This window comes from Athene cunicularia, assembly GCF_003259725.1.
Source record: "Athene cunicularia isolate RWA chromosome 2 unlocalized genomic scaffold, athCun1 chr2_part1, whole genome shotgun sequence".
Lineage (NCBI taxonomy): Eukaryota > Metazoa > Chordata > Aves > Strigiformes > Strigidae > Athene > Athene cunicularia.
Window position 1 is genome coordinate 55,127,799 of NW_020799095.1, and position 14,997 is coordinate 55,142,795.

The window sequence follows — 14,997 nt, forward strand, 5'->3', positions numbered from 1 at the left end:
GGGGATTCTCCTCCTCTACTGTGTTCTTGTGAGACCCCATCTGGAGTGCTGTGTCCAGCTCTGGGGCCCCCAGCATAAGAAAGACATGGACTTATTGGAGTGGGTTCAGAGGAAGCTGGAGCACCTTCTTTATGAGGACAGGCTGAAAGAATTGGAATTTTTCAGCCTGGAGAGCAAAAGGCTCTGGGAAGACGTTATAGCGTCCTTCTAGTACTTAAAGGGGGCTACAGGAAAGATGGGGAGGGACTCTGTAAGGGAATGTAGTGATAGGATGAGGGGTAATAGTTCTAAATTAGGAGAGAGTATTTTTAGATTAGATATAAGGAAGAAATTCTTTACTGTGAGGGTGGTGAGACACTGGAACAGGTTGCCCAGAGAAGCTGTGGCTGCCCCCTCCCTGGCAGTGTTCAGGGCCAGGTTGGACAGGGCTTTGAGCAACCTGGTCTAGTGGAAGGTGTCCCTGCCCATGACAGGGGGCCTGGAACTAGATGATCCGTAAGGTGCCTTCCAACCAAAACCATTCTATGATTCTATTCCTCATCACAGCATTTATAAAAGTTTCTTCTTGCTTTGGATGGGTTTGTGACTTCGACATTCTCACATTACGTGGTCTTAATTTCTCTAACTTTATTTTTTAGCTATATGATTACTTTCCTTAAAAAGGGTACAATTTTGAAAGCTTTCACTCTTTCTGTGAGCATTCCTCATTAGAGAGAAGTACAGCTGTGATGTGTTTCGAAACATCTTTTATTGTGTCCTATGTAAGCTAATGAAAAACTGTTAATAATAGCAAGTGATGCCTAGGATGCACTCCAAAAATAGTGTCTTTTAAACTGCTGCAGACTGTCTACAACTATGTTACAGCCCTGTCTCAGCAATCTATCCCTCTTCATCTTAGTACTTGTGCAACATGCTGAACTGTAAGGTGTGCACTGCAACCCCAGCAATACACAGAGTCATTAGGGAAGAGACAAGTGCTTTGTTGAATGGGAACTGACTGAAGCATCTAAGTGTTTTACTGCAGTACAGCCCATTATCACACTCTTTTGATCTAGATTACCTCGATCTACATCTAAATTTGTGTACTTCTCTGACCTAGCTCTCATCATGGACCAGCAAATATAAAGGAGTTGAGAGGAAGTCATACCACTGACAGGGTGAGACAGGGTGAGACACAGGTGACAGGGTGAGGTCCACTAGAAACTTCTTGGGCACTTCAGCCAAGATGCTGGCTACAGGGTGTTGGTTGCTGCCTAGAAGCTTCTGCCCAGAGGATATCTGCGCTGAGCAAGAGATGTGCCTGATTTTAAGACTCAGCTGGCTATCCATCCTTTCAAGCCTAGGAATGTAAAGCAGGCCCTAATTCAGTGGGAAGGAGAAAGTGGAAGGGCCACCTGTGTTTTAATTTGGTGCTTTTATAACATATTTTAGGTAACCCTTCTCTCCGTTATACAGTTTGATTGCTTAACAAAAAAAGTTATCCAAGGTTTTAGTTCTGCATGTTGCCCTTTTGAAAGCCTGGTGGACACTTGGGATCCTGCTGAAGATCCCAAGATCTTTGGGTACTTTTGAGGGAGTATCTGAACACATACATTATGTGTTGTCATCTTCTTCTTTCCCCAACCTGCCATCTATGCACATAACAAGCTATATAAAGGGTCATATGACATATGTTGCCCCTTTTGTCTTGCTCATAAGCACCTTAGGCTAGAATTACATGTCTCAAGCACACCTAGAAGGAAACGTTTCCCAGCAGTCCAACCATACAAAACAATACAAAGAGCATCTTTCACCCAGTCAAAACCCCACTTTTGTGACTTTTGTGGCAAGCTGACTTTTCTTCCTGGGAAGCTAAAGAAAGTTCCTGATCTGCCACTTACGTATGATTTGTCAGGAGGAACTTCCCATTAACAGTTTCAGTTCATGTCCTCTATATTATACATTGGCCAAGCATGATTAAAAGCTTTCAGCTGCAGCTTCCACGTACAAAAGATGTCCCATTTACCAAAGTACTGAGATTTAGTTTCTTCCATAAAGCTGAAGTTCCTAACACATCCCATGGACCAAACATAAATAAGATACTCCCTTGAAGGAGCACTGGCAGGCACAAATGTCATGAAAAGCAATCTGCCTTACCATTTGCTTGCTGTAGCCATTTACTTGGGCATTCTCAGTACTTGTTCATACCTACTCAAAGAGCAGAGGCAGATCTATACATCTCAATGAGTTCTTATGGCAACTATCAGTATCCTTGATTTTAATAATTTCATCTCTCATTTTTAACATACAAAATTTCAGTCAACAGTCTGTCTGCTTGTACCCATGCTACAAGCTTCTAGCAGTACATATTCAGTTTAATGACAGGCTTGGTTCTGTTCCATCAGATTATTAAAAAAAAAAATGTATTCTGATGAAAAAATCAGTTGTGTTTAAATAGCTACATAGTCCAACCAGACAATTTGAGGGTTTTGGCTGTTTTTTCCCCTCTTACAGACCCTTATCAGGCCAATATACACATACACACAGACAGCATTCAAAGGAGAATTTAGTGATGTGTTTGTGCTTAAGTTTCATGATCTGCCAAACACATTACAGTAGGTGCATTATTGTTGCTTGATGTTTCCATAGCCAGGCTCATTCAAGACAGCAAGGTAGTTTAGCTTAATGCTAGTCACCTAAGGTATGCATTGATTATTTCTTTTAAATATGACTTAGAGCTTCAAAAAGGATGCATATGCTTTAATACTTGTCAAAATTTACTGTAAAAGCAGCAAGGTGGCTGATAAGCTGCCAGTTATCCTTCCATGTGCTAAATTATTGCTACATATTTTTGGAGATCCTAACAACAGTGCTGGAGAAAGGACATCAAATGATGCTTAGAAATGTGATACACATTTTCATTTCACACTCCATCAGTTTTTACAACTAGAGCTCCACGAAATGTATGAGAATACTTGGCTAACAGCCATATCTACTGAGGTGTAAAATAAGGATCAGATCTCTTTTTAAAAGAGTTTCATTTTCTTTACATGACTAAATTAGATGTTGACCTTTTCCCAAAATATACTGTAAGTATTCTGTACCTCTACCCATCAATTAATTTTGAATATCTGAATACAATTTTAACAGACATGTAATCAACACACATTTTTTTAAAACCAGCTTTATCAAGCAAAATACATCGATTCATCCTTCCACTAAACTAGTACTCAAATACATTGGCTTATATAATCACTGGTGTTAAATCTTAAATTCTAGTAAGTCCACAGTGGAACAAAAAACAAGTGTATTACTGCCTTTATAGTCAGCAAAGTAAAGCTATAGGCATCAGCAAAAATATCTTTTAAATTCAGATTTCAATCTGTCAGGAAAGATTAAAGCTTCATGCATATATAAAAAGGGATGTATAAAATGATAACAGATACATAGCATGGAATCATTATGCTTGAACAGCTGCTGTTTTACCAGTGTAGTAAAGCAGAAAATGTCTTTTACTCACCTCCGTTAAACCAGAAACTTCTCCTTTTCCTAACGGTCTGGTGATGGATGCAGTGTAAACTCTGGCATCTGACACTGGTTTCCCCTTCATAAAATGTTTCCCAGCTTCATAAATATTCACTTCTACCATCTTACCCATTAACAGAGGATCCTTTGGCACAAGAACCTTTCAAAGAAAGACATAGTTACTAAATATCACAAAAAAAATCAGCGTCTCCAGCTTCCACTCAGATTTTTGATAAACATCAGAGCAAATCCTAAAATTTTAAAATAAATAAAGGTAGCAAAAGCAAACTGTAAACAGCTCAGTGTAAGAAAATGGAGAACAAGCAAAACCATAATGAAATCACGATGATTCAGAAAAGCCAATTTTATTGGTTTTCAGCAAATTATCTGCTTTTGAGCAAAAATAATAATTCTGTGAAATAGATGCTGTACTTCCTTCCGAGCTTAAAGATAATGTTTCTGTGTGGAAGAATTCATTTATAGAAAGTACATAGAAGGAAATACAGCATATTGGCCTGAAGGGTTAATCTAAGAAGTTTCTCACCCTTCCGACTGTTTGAAATTATTGGTTTTTGTAAATTGCATTGTCTGAAAGGATTTTCTGAAAGATGTATGGAAATTATCAAGATCCAGCTATTCAGAAAACAATGCTTTGGAGACATATAATTTAAAAATACTGCAATAATTAACAGCTTCTTAAACAATTCAAATAATGTTATTTGAATATATAGCATGCATCTTCCTCACACTGTATGCTCAAAGAGACACTGTGCATTTCTTAATTTATTTCAGGTGAATTGGATTTACAGCACAGAAACAAAATATCTCACAAACAAGTCCTGATGGTCACACCTTTCCTGGAAAATGCTTCTTACTTCTTTACTTGTTTTTCAGACTGTGGCACACTGTATTGCTGAGATTATCAGAAACCAAAGATAAAACAAGATGTTACGTTGGTTATTTAACTGTACCTGCTCATAGAAAGGATTGTGAGCAACATAGTAATTGGAATCAAAAGATTCTTCTGTTACCAGAACTCTCTGCCTCTCACCAACCTGGAAGATAAAAAAGATGACTCAGAATACAAAAATAATAAATTACACTCAGAAGAGAGCTGCAATTACAAACAAACACTCGTAGCAGAAATCATCAAATTCTCTGAGGAAATTCTGTGTCAGCAAGAAAGCTGGGCAGAGAAAGCCCTAGTTCAAACTATGAAACTAACAGGGTTAGAAGTCAGAACTGAGGGCTAGAACTGTGGTATTGTAATGGCTTAACATGAAAATCTAGTTCAAAAGTATGAACTGATTTTTACTTATTAGCACAGTAAGAAACAAAAATGTCAGATGTGCACAGTCTGTTACAGTTTCATCCAACTAATGAAAAAAATCCTCTTCAGCATGAAACTCTCACTCACAAAAAGGGCCACACCATGTCCTGTGTTGTCCCCCCTGCACTAGCCCTATGACAAACAAAACAGTTAGTGGCACCTGAGGGAAACAGGGAACTGCACAACTTCTAGATGCCATCAAGCTCATCTATTTGCCGCCCTTTTTTTTTTTTTTCTTAAAGCCACACTTGCTATTTACAGTGATAGGGCACCTTGGTGATTTCACTAGGCAGTACTCATGAGGTCACATTGATTTCTATGACACTGGATCAACACTGCATATTACAGACTCAGTGAAGAAGAGTTTTTAACAACTCACAGACACAGCAATATTAAAGGCCAAATAAATACTGAGCTAAAAAGCCCAGTGTTTCAATTATACCTCCCAACTTCCAAATGCACTATCACCGTTTAAAGGAAGCACCAGTTTTACAATCAGTTAAATGGAAGACCCCAAGACACACCAGTTGCATTTAGGTGCTAAGTAGATATGAAACAAAATTTAACTTTCCCCAAAGTTCAAAATCCCCCACACAAGACCTTCTGATTTTGTTCATTACTGAGTTGTATAATGAAGATTATAAAATAATTTCTGCAAATCTTGGAGGATATTTAGCTAACATTTTTAGTCTGACCCCATCTCTATTTTTTTTCATTTAAATGTGCCCTGGATTATTTCCAAAGTATTTGACAAATGCATTCTGCAAATTACAAGTTAAATTTACTCACCACTTTTATTACTATTTTAGGAATCAAAAAGTTTTCACATTTTACTCTAAACTTTTACTATCTGTGAGCAAAGCTACATTCAAGGCCCTCTTCCCTCACTAAAAGACTTCCACCACATCCTAGTGGCAGTAGCTATGTAGAAGTTTCAAGTTTTAAAGCCTCCATCATAAGGTCAGAAAATAATGTTTTGATTTTTTAAGGTACAAGCGGTAAAAGGTAAGATTAGGATTTTCTCTAACAGTCAATGGCAGAAAAAAGAACATCACATCTACGTTACAGTATATATACATACTACATATATGCATATATATATATACACACACGCGCACATGATACATCTATAATCCTCCACTTGCCAAAGAGAACATGGAATAACTCTTGCCTTCCCTTTCCTGTGCATGTACCTGGAGTATTCCTGAAGTAAACCCTGGAGAGCAGGGGAGACAGTGGGCGCCCAGCTCATCCCCACAAATGCAGTTAGAGTTAATTCCCCAGTTACTACCCCACACATGGGGGGTACACAACAGAAGAGGAAAAAGCCTCAAGTTACAGACCCACTAACAGAATCCTAATAGTAGAAAAATATGTATATTTTTATGTTTATATGTTTATGTTTTATGTTATATGTTTAAGATATGTTTATATGTTTTATGTTATATGTTTAAGAGTTATTTATAGCACATTTAAATCTTCCGTTCATGTTTCTCTGGGAAGCCTATAGTTACAAATAACAACAGATACAACATACTCAGATTTTAGTGACCTAGATCCAGTGTAACTGTTTACTCCTCTAAACATTCCCCTAAACAGTAAGGTGGGTTTTTTTCTTTCATCAAAACAGTTATTCAATTAAATCCACAGAGGAATTTTGCAAATACATGTCAAGGAGGCACTGGAGATAACTAAGCCAGTAATAAGATTACAGGGAACATTTCCCTTGAATGGAGAGGTTTTGTTGTTTCTATAATATTTGAGACCATAGCTTTTAAAAATCACAGTGACGTATCTGCTGTAGTACTACATTACCAAAGCCTCAGAATATCAGGAACAAGAGGAGAACAAAACGTTAGATAAGCAACATACACCCTTGGGGAAACATGCTACCACTGAAAAACTTCATGGCCAATCACCAGGTCATGTCCTCACATTGCAGTCGTTATTTACCAATACTGTAACTTAGCAAAACCGGCTCAAAGCAATACGGGGTCTGTAATTCATTTCACAACTGTCTTGTGGTTCCCTGGTTGTCTCTGGTCATAACATTCTGCCTTCATCATCCCTATGAATCCTGCCTGTGAGGTATTCTAAGCTACATGTGTTGTCTTCATACTATCAGATGACAGAATGGCAAGCATGATATGCAAAAAATAATAATTAAAAAAAATCAGAGCAAAGAAGAAAAGAACACCTGTGTTTGACCACTTGATATAAGCAGTGGTTTCTTCAGAGATACACTGCCAATTTTTCTCATCTTTGATTCCATGAGCAAAAAGAGCTCAGGTGTCCATGTCTCTCAGAGGGCTAGACAGAGCTTGTGGGCTCAGAATTTCTTGGGAATGGAAGGAAATCAAGAAGACTAAATTAATCACATAGCATCATAACTGTGGATTAAAATTGAGTACCAGAAGCGCAGAGAAGCCGAACAGCCTATACCAATTTACAATACACACACACACACACACACACTCAGAATACTAAAATGGCATATTGTAAGTACAGGAAAACCCAGTAATTGTTCACTTGCTCAAGTTACAGGATTTGTAACCTTGGCCAAGGCTGAGCTCACAGAGAAAGATGATATCCAGCTATTCGCAGACTTTTTTGCCATAACAACAGAAAAGGAAAATTCCATTTAATGAGTTAAGCCATTGGGTATTCATGATCTACAAGACTAATTGGCTACACACATTTGTAAGACAGAAAATGACTATCTATCTTGCATCCAAGTATAATTAAGAAGAAATGTAAGTACGCAGAATGCAGCTTTGGTATTGAAATTTGTTCAAGAAGTGGAATATGTCATCATTTCTGCAATTATTCCCCTGGGATCTCTAAGTGCCTAAGTTTCACCTCTCTCAGAAAGAATATAAATATGCAGAAACCAGACACGATATCTAATAACAGTCATAATTATAATAACCTTTGATGATTTTTTTCAGGCATGTACCAGCAGAAGTAATTCAGTATCTTATTTTATTTCCTAGTCTTTCATCTGCTTTCACAGGTATGCATGAGTTTTAGCTCTCAGGGAACTACAATTCTGACAAAGCATCTCGAACTGAGGAAACTCAGCCCTGGCATCTCAGTTTGCAAAGATTCCTGTAGACCCAGGATCTTTTTTTCTTTACAGAGGATAGCATGAAAATAATAATGAATGATAGCAAAAAACTTGCCTGGCAACTTTTTTACTGAAAATAATGCAACAAGTGCTGCTGGTTCTATCACTTCCCACACTGCAACAGTTGCCAGGTAGTCTGTAAAACTTAGAATTAGTAATCAAATCATTTATGAACTTCTATTTCATTTTCGTTTATCCTACAGAAAATTCTGACATGATAATTCTATAACTCTGTTTTTCCTTTACCAAATACTATAAAAAGCAGTTTTTCCAGCTGGCTCATTTTCTAAAATGAATGAACGGTAAGAAATGTCAAACATCCTTTTTGGTTGCAGTGAAATTAGGTCTGTTTTTAAACCAAAACTGACTGAATCACATAAAACATAAGACTGATTTTTAAATACTACAATAGTATGGGTGCAAAAGATGGGCCCTGTTTACATGCTTTGATAGAATATTGCTACGCAACTTCAACAATGGCCTGCTGTAATTACACTCAGATAATGTATGCTCCTAATCTTTTTTTAAAATGAAAACTATAATTCTTACAGTTTGATTCATTACTTATTACAGTCAGAGGTGAGGCACAGGATCTTTCTCATTGTTTCCTTATTGTTCTTTTATCTGAATGTTGCTAGTTTTCTTTTTAAGAGTCTCTGGTTGGCTAAAAAAAAGTATGAGTTAACTACAGTATTTCTATACTTCTCCCAGAGAAGAAGGTACACTACATATACAGTCATCTCCATTGATTTAGAAACACTTGCCAAAGTCTCCTTTCAGGTTGAATTTAATTCATAAAGAAATTGAAAGCATCTATCCATTCATGTTTAAGGAGGCTAGCTTGGATTCTGACCCCAAACATTGTGGAGCATACTCAGCACAAGTCTTGGAAGCTGCACAAAAAGCTACTGCCCTTTATTTGTTATTTAAATACATTATAAAGCAGGCAATAAAAATTACACGCTGTCAGAATTTATGTGTGTATGTTTTAGCAGATTATTCTGATGTACAGAATATTTCTGGTAAACATGCATATTTTGATGTTTAGTAAATATACCAAAGTTTAAGTAAAAGTAATTTAGAAAGTGTTCACCCTACATCAATTTTGGTGTAGCGCTCTCCTGATTTTTCAATTGTGGTCTAATTATTTAAAATAAATTTTAATAATTATGCAGACGGTGTGTCCTTCCCTATTAAGTTGGGAACAACTGCTGGACCTACTTTTTATGAATCACATTGATCCTTCTGTAATTAGAAGCCAAATTTCTCAAAAATGATAACTAAGTATTCTCTAAGCCTTCTATTTATACAATGTAGGTGTCTTCTCCTAACAGAGGAGTCTAGGTGTGCCACAACCTCCCTGTAAAAAAGATAAAGTTTGTAGAAACTTATGACAGGGTCACATTTTGATGATACCAGAACACATGTCTTTCCAAACTCTCCTTTGTACTGCTTTTTTCTGCTATTCATCACTGCTTCTCCAACATTTAGGGTGTATACATATCTTCCTTTCTGAAGGTAGTACTAGAGACAAAAAATGGACTTTTCTCCATTTCATCTCCATTTGTAGAAAAATGGAGTTTTCTACAGAGTTGTTACAGTTTTAAATGTGGAGACTGGAAAACAGTGCAGCTCCTGAGCAAAACAATTTTTATACCAGGATAAAAATACTTTTCTAGCATACAGCATAGACAGCTGCCACTTTTACTAGGGCTTATGCTACCACTGCTGTCCACTTCAAGATGGGTAAGCGCCTCCTTTTTATTATGTTATGCTTAGTGCATAACCCTTGTACAGAAATGCAGCAACAGAGCGATATTAATATTTAGAGTCCTGTATCTTTTACATCATACAAGCATCAGATGAATCTTTACAACGGGTGTCTGGCCCATTTTACACCTGGGGGAAGAAACAATGAACTTGACTACTCCAGTGGTGAAGAGTAGGCAGCAGAATTTACCACATGGATTTCATGTATTCCTGTTTTCTCCTCCCAAACCTAGACAATGCTACCTCAGTCCTACAATGCCACTAATTAGCATGGAACACAAAATTCCCAATCTCTTATATAGATCTTAGAGCAATGTATGAATTAGAAATAAATTATTTTTAAAATAGTGGATATTACTGGACCCACTATCTGTATCAGACTGTTTTGTACTTATGTCCAATGTGGCTAAATTTTACCATTTCACACTTGCTATGAGTCAGTGTTTTTCCCTTACTTATATTCCCCAGGTGTTTTGCAGCCTTGGAAACGGCATTGGGTGGTCGTCTTCACATGTAGGAAAGTACTTCGTTCTTAACTAGAGAACTCCACAATCCCAAGTGAAAAGCAGCCAACATTCATCAAGATGTCTCATTCCACTGTCATCCAAAACAGCTGACTTCGTCAAATCACAATTATTAAGCTGCTCATCATTAAACAAAGCTGCAGGAATTTTATTTTAAAAGGATTACATAAAATGTGTTATTTATAAAATAATATCTAAGCAAACTGCCTTTTTTTCTGTTTTAGGCACACATACTTCAGACATACTGCTATTTCCACAGCATGATTCAAGAATTCAGAATGGACACAGGCAATAGAAGCCCACAGGACAAACTCTTTCAACCATTTTCCAGGCTGGATTGAGGCTGTGCAAGCAGGAAGGAAGGATTAGTTATAAATTAAAGACAGCCAGCTCTAATAGTACACAATCAGCATAACAAAAAAGTGCCTCAGACCTTCAGCAGCAGGCAATTGCAATGCAGCTCATTAAAAGCAAGTGAACACCTTCTCTTTGGTCCCCTTTTGAATTTGTTGGCACAGCCATGGGGGGAGGGAAAAAGGTAGGGAGAGAAGGAGGCGAGAGATGGAAGTAGACTGTTTCGGCTTTCTTGGCCCATTGCTCAAGCTTCAGGGTAAATAGATCCTTTCTATTACTGTGCACCTGCATCTGACTGCTTCATTTTGATTTGGTCTCCTGCTGTGAAAATGTAGCTTCTTCCAGCACATACAAACCCTGCCATGCAGCTCAGATGAAAATTACATTCAGAGATGTGAGCAGTGACCTAAAAATGACAACTGGTCCTCAAAATATCTGATTCCTTTTAAATTCTGTAAGTTTGCATTTTTCTTGTCTCTCCTTTTCATTGCCTAGAAAAGGGGTAATAAAAATGTTGACAACGCTGTCATATTACCCTTCTAAATTTTATTAACTGTGTACAGTACTATAAAAGGAAAACAAGTTTTCTGAAATGGGAGATACATATTGCCTCTTAAAGCAATCTCTCTTATTTGGATCTTTCTGTTATAAACCTGTGTTTAAGCAATAAAAGGATGAGGTGGCAGAATCTGGTTTTATTCTGGATCCAGCACAATGTTGCTAGGGGACTTTGGCTGTTTCCTCATGCTCTCTGAAACTCTGTTTCCACATGTGCAAGATCCAATTCTGATTGTTACACAGCTCACAGAGTAGTGATCGCAGAGCTGAGGAAGTTGCTATAGCAATATAAAATACTCTATGCAGAACTGGTATTTGAGATTATCATGTACCATGAGCACACAAGCAACTGCCTTAATGTAATACTGGCTAAAGCCTCTCCCGTCTGTTTTCAGATCATCTAACAAACCCTATACAACTGTGGCAAATATCTACAGAAAAAGTCTAAATGAAAAGATCAGTTTAAAATAGGAACAAGGAAAGTCCAAGTAGGTAAAGTATGTTTAAGGTCTTCCTTTAATACTCATAATAGTTCACAAACAAAACAAAACAACTAGACCAGTGCTATTTAACATGTTTCTCAGTGACCTGGACAGTGGGATTGAGTGCACCCTCAGCAAGTTTGCTGATGACTCCAAGCTCTGTGGGTGCAGTCAACACCCTGGAGGGAAGGGCTGTGCCATCCAGAAGGACCTGGACAGGCTGGAGAGGTGGGCCCATGCAAACCTCATGAAGTTCAACAAGGCCAAGTGCAAGGTCCTCCACATGGGCCAAGGGAATCCCAAACACAAATACAGGCTGGGAGATGAGTGGATTGAGAGTGGCCCTGCAGAGAGGGCCTTGGGGGTAGTAGTGGATGGAAAAATGAGTATGAGCCAGCAATATGAGCTCACAGCCCAGAAAGCCAACCATACCCTGGGCTGCATCAAAAGAAGTGTGGCCAGCAGGTGGAGGGAGGGGATTCTCCTCTACTCTGCTCTCATGAGACCCCACCTGCAGTGCTGTGTCCAGCTCTGGGGCCCCCAGCATAAGAAGGACATGGACCTGTAGAGGAGGCTACAAAGATGATCAGGGGGCTGGAGCACCTCTCCTGTGAGGACAGGCTGAGAGAGTTGGGGTGTTCAGCCCAGAGAAGAGAAGGGTCTGGGGAGACCTTATAGTGGCCTTCCAGTATTTAAAGGGGGCTACAGGAAAGCTGGGGAGGGACCCAGGAGTGTAGTGATAGGATGAGGGGTAGTGGTTTTAAACAGAGAGGGGAGATTTAGATTAGATATAAGGAAGAAATTCTTTCCTGTGAGGGTGGTGAGACACTGGAAGAGGTTGCCCAGAGACGCTGTGGCTGCCCCCTCCCTGACAGTGTTCAAGGCCAGGTTGGTCAGGGCTTGGAGCAACCTGGTCTAGTGGAAGGTGTCCCTGCCCATGGCAGGGGGGTTGGAACTAGGTGATCTTTAAGGTCCCTTCCAACACAAACCATTCTATGATTCCACAGTCTGCCCTTAAGGAAACTTGACATTTAAAACAGAAGTACTTGAAACCATACTATTAGCACTGATCTTCTAGAATGGAAGATGGAGTTTAGATGAATCTTTTAAAAATATTTGCAACTTTCAGCCAATTTGGCAATCACATGGATTTTGGTGGCATGAGTAAACAAATATTTGGGTTCTTTAAACTTTAAAAATTTTGCCTTTTTTTAACAAGCTAGGCCTGTAGTAAACTAAGGTAAACTAACTTTTAAGCTTCCAAGCTTAAAAATATCATGGTCTTTGTTAGGAAAGGCCATCCTTTCAGCTTCTTCTGTGAAATTATTTAAAATTATTTAAGATTGGCTGTTTTTGTTGGAAGCAATTCCTTTAGATACACTGCATATTTCCAACTGATTTAAGCACAATATGAAGTGGCGGTTGCTAAGGCAACAATATGCAATTCCTGTTTCAGTGATCTCTTTTAACAGCTGCATAAGCCCAGACAAGTATCAGTTATATGAGAATTTATAAATCATCTTGGTAAATACCCTATCAAATAACTTCTCCAGAAATTACTGTAGGAACTTGCATTACCAATCTGTTTTCTCAGACTAAAGTCTTGTCTACGCTACAGAAAGAAAACTGTTCACCAGTGCCTCTGTCAGAAGGGTGCTGATGTAGCACAGACGGATGTAATGCTGTGTTCAGCACAGATTCAGCATCACCAGCTGTTGGAGAGAATTGCCAGTAATAATAAAAGGCTCTAACATAAGTGTAACTTCAGTAAATCGCAGGCAGAACTGAATGTTGCTTCCTCATAGACAGGATAAAGCAGGAAAAGGTTGGGACTAGGTGAAAATACAGGATGAAAGAACACAGACAACAAAGTGTGTTTGATACAAATCAAGTCAATACCGTCTTCCCTGACATGATACTGGAATCCCCACAGTAAGACCGGATGCTCTTAGAATACATCTATATCCTGGTATTTTTAAATCAAATACACCAAAAACTGCTCTAAAAATTTGGGCTTCTCTCCAAAATATCAATATAATTTTTCTGCTCATCCTACAACTGAAGCCAATGTTCTCTCTTCATCTGATCTGAGAACAAAGAAAGAGCAGATGGGATAAGACAGAAAAAACCAAAGGTCCAAAATAACCCTGCATGCAAACCCCAAACTCAGCTCTTCCCCTAGATCCACTAAAAGCTGTATTAATACATTTAACAACACACAAAATACATAACATTGTTGCAAGTTAATTAACTTAGAATAAAAAAATGGTGGCACTAACCGAAAGAGTTAAAAAAAAGGTATAAATATGTATCAGCTTTCTTTTCAAAAGAATAATAAAACTCCTTTTGCATACATGAATCACAGACTACTAACAAAAGCATCTGAAAATCTTCAGAAGCTGATAATGTTAATGAGGATAGGATAATGATATTATTTTCTTTTATTTTGAAGGTAGACAATATATGATAAAAAATTACACACTTCAGGGGTTTTCTTCAATCCAAGGCAAGTTAAGACCCTAGAACTGCTGACACTTCTAGAGGCATAGTGCTGAATGACAAATAACATCAAGGGCTTACAGAGGGACCAAAGTGAATGATTCATTAAGGAGCAATAAATGTAGTGTGATTTCATGTTGTTCAGAATTTAATAGTCACTGTTGTCATACTAGTTGTGATGCGTTTTACTATTTTTAAACAGTATGCCAATTATTTGTATATAAAAAAGGTAACCAAAATAAGCACCTCTCCATTAGCATACTAGAATTAATAATTCTGATCAATTCTTTAGTATCCATTAAAGGAAGTTAACAGAGATCAGTTCAAGAAAATCATAAGATAAATCACTTGTGTTTTAGAAGAAAAAGAAAAAACTATGTCTGTCTTCCTAACATATTCATAACCTACTAAATTCTCAAAGCTATGCATAAAGTTATCACAGAAATCTCAGTCATGTGCTGTTGTGTATACCTCAGCACACTACCTTTAGCAATGACATCAGAAATAAATATGTCACATTAAAGGCCTCACTATTTTGTAAGTTCTCGTCAACATCTATACCACTGTGTGCAACCTCCTCTTAAAAAAGTCCTTACTTAGCCCAGATAATAAGAAATACTTAAAAACTGGAAGACATTAGGTTTTTCTACAATCTTTCAAACTAAGCAGTAACATCTTATGCTGTAATTGAATCTTAACAAGACAAAAAGTGAAACAAGCTGTACAATTTAATGGCAAGTGAAATTAATTATTGAGATGGATCAAGAAGAAACATGCTATAATCTCTAATGCAGGTGTTAAAACCATATTATAAACCTAAACCCACAGTTTTTAATAAAAAAAATACCG

The 14,997-nt window shown here is 37.8% G+C and overlaps 1 protein-coding gene across 1 annotated transcript in view; it reads right to left on the minus strand.

The window, feature by feature from the left end:
* Positions 1-14,997, minus strand: part of CDKAL1 (CDK5 regulatory subunit associated protein 1 like 1) — a 424,112-nt gene that overhangs the window by 21,859 nt on the left and 387,256 nt on the right. The window contains exons 13-14 of the mRNA XM_026843118.1: positions 4,476-4,559; positions 3,500-3,664 (exon numbers count right to left, since the gene is read on the minus strand). Coding sequence (XP_026698919.1) covers positions 3,500-3,664; positions 4,476-4,559 — 249 coding nt within the window. The remainder of the gene's footprint in view (positions 1-3,499; positions 3,665-4,475; positions 4,560-14,997) is intronic.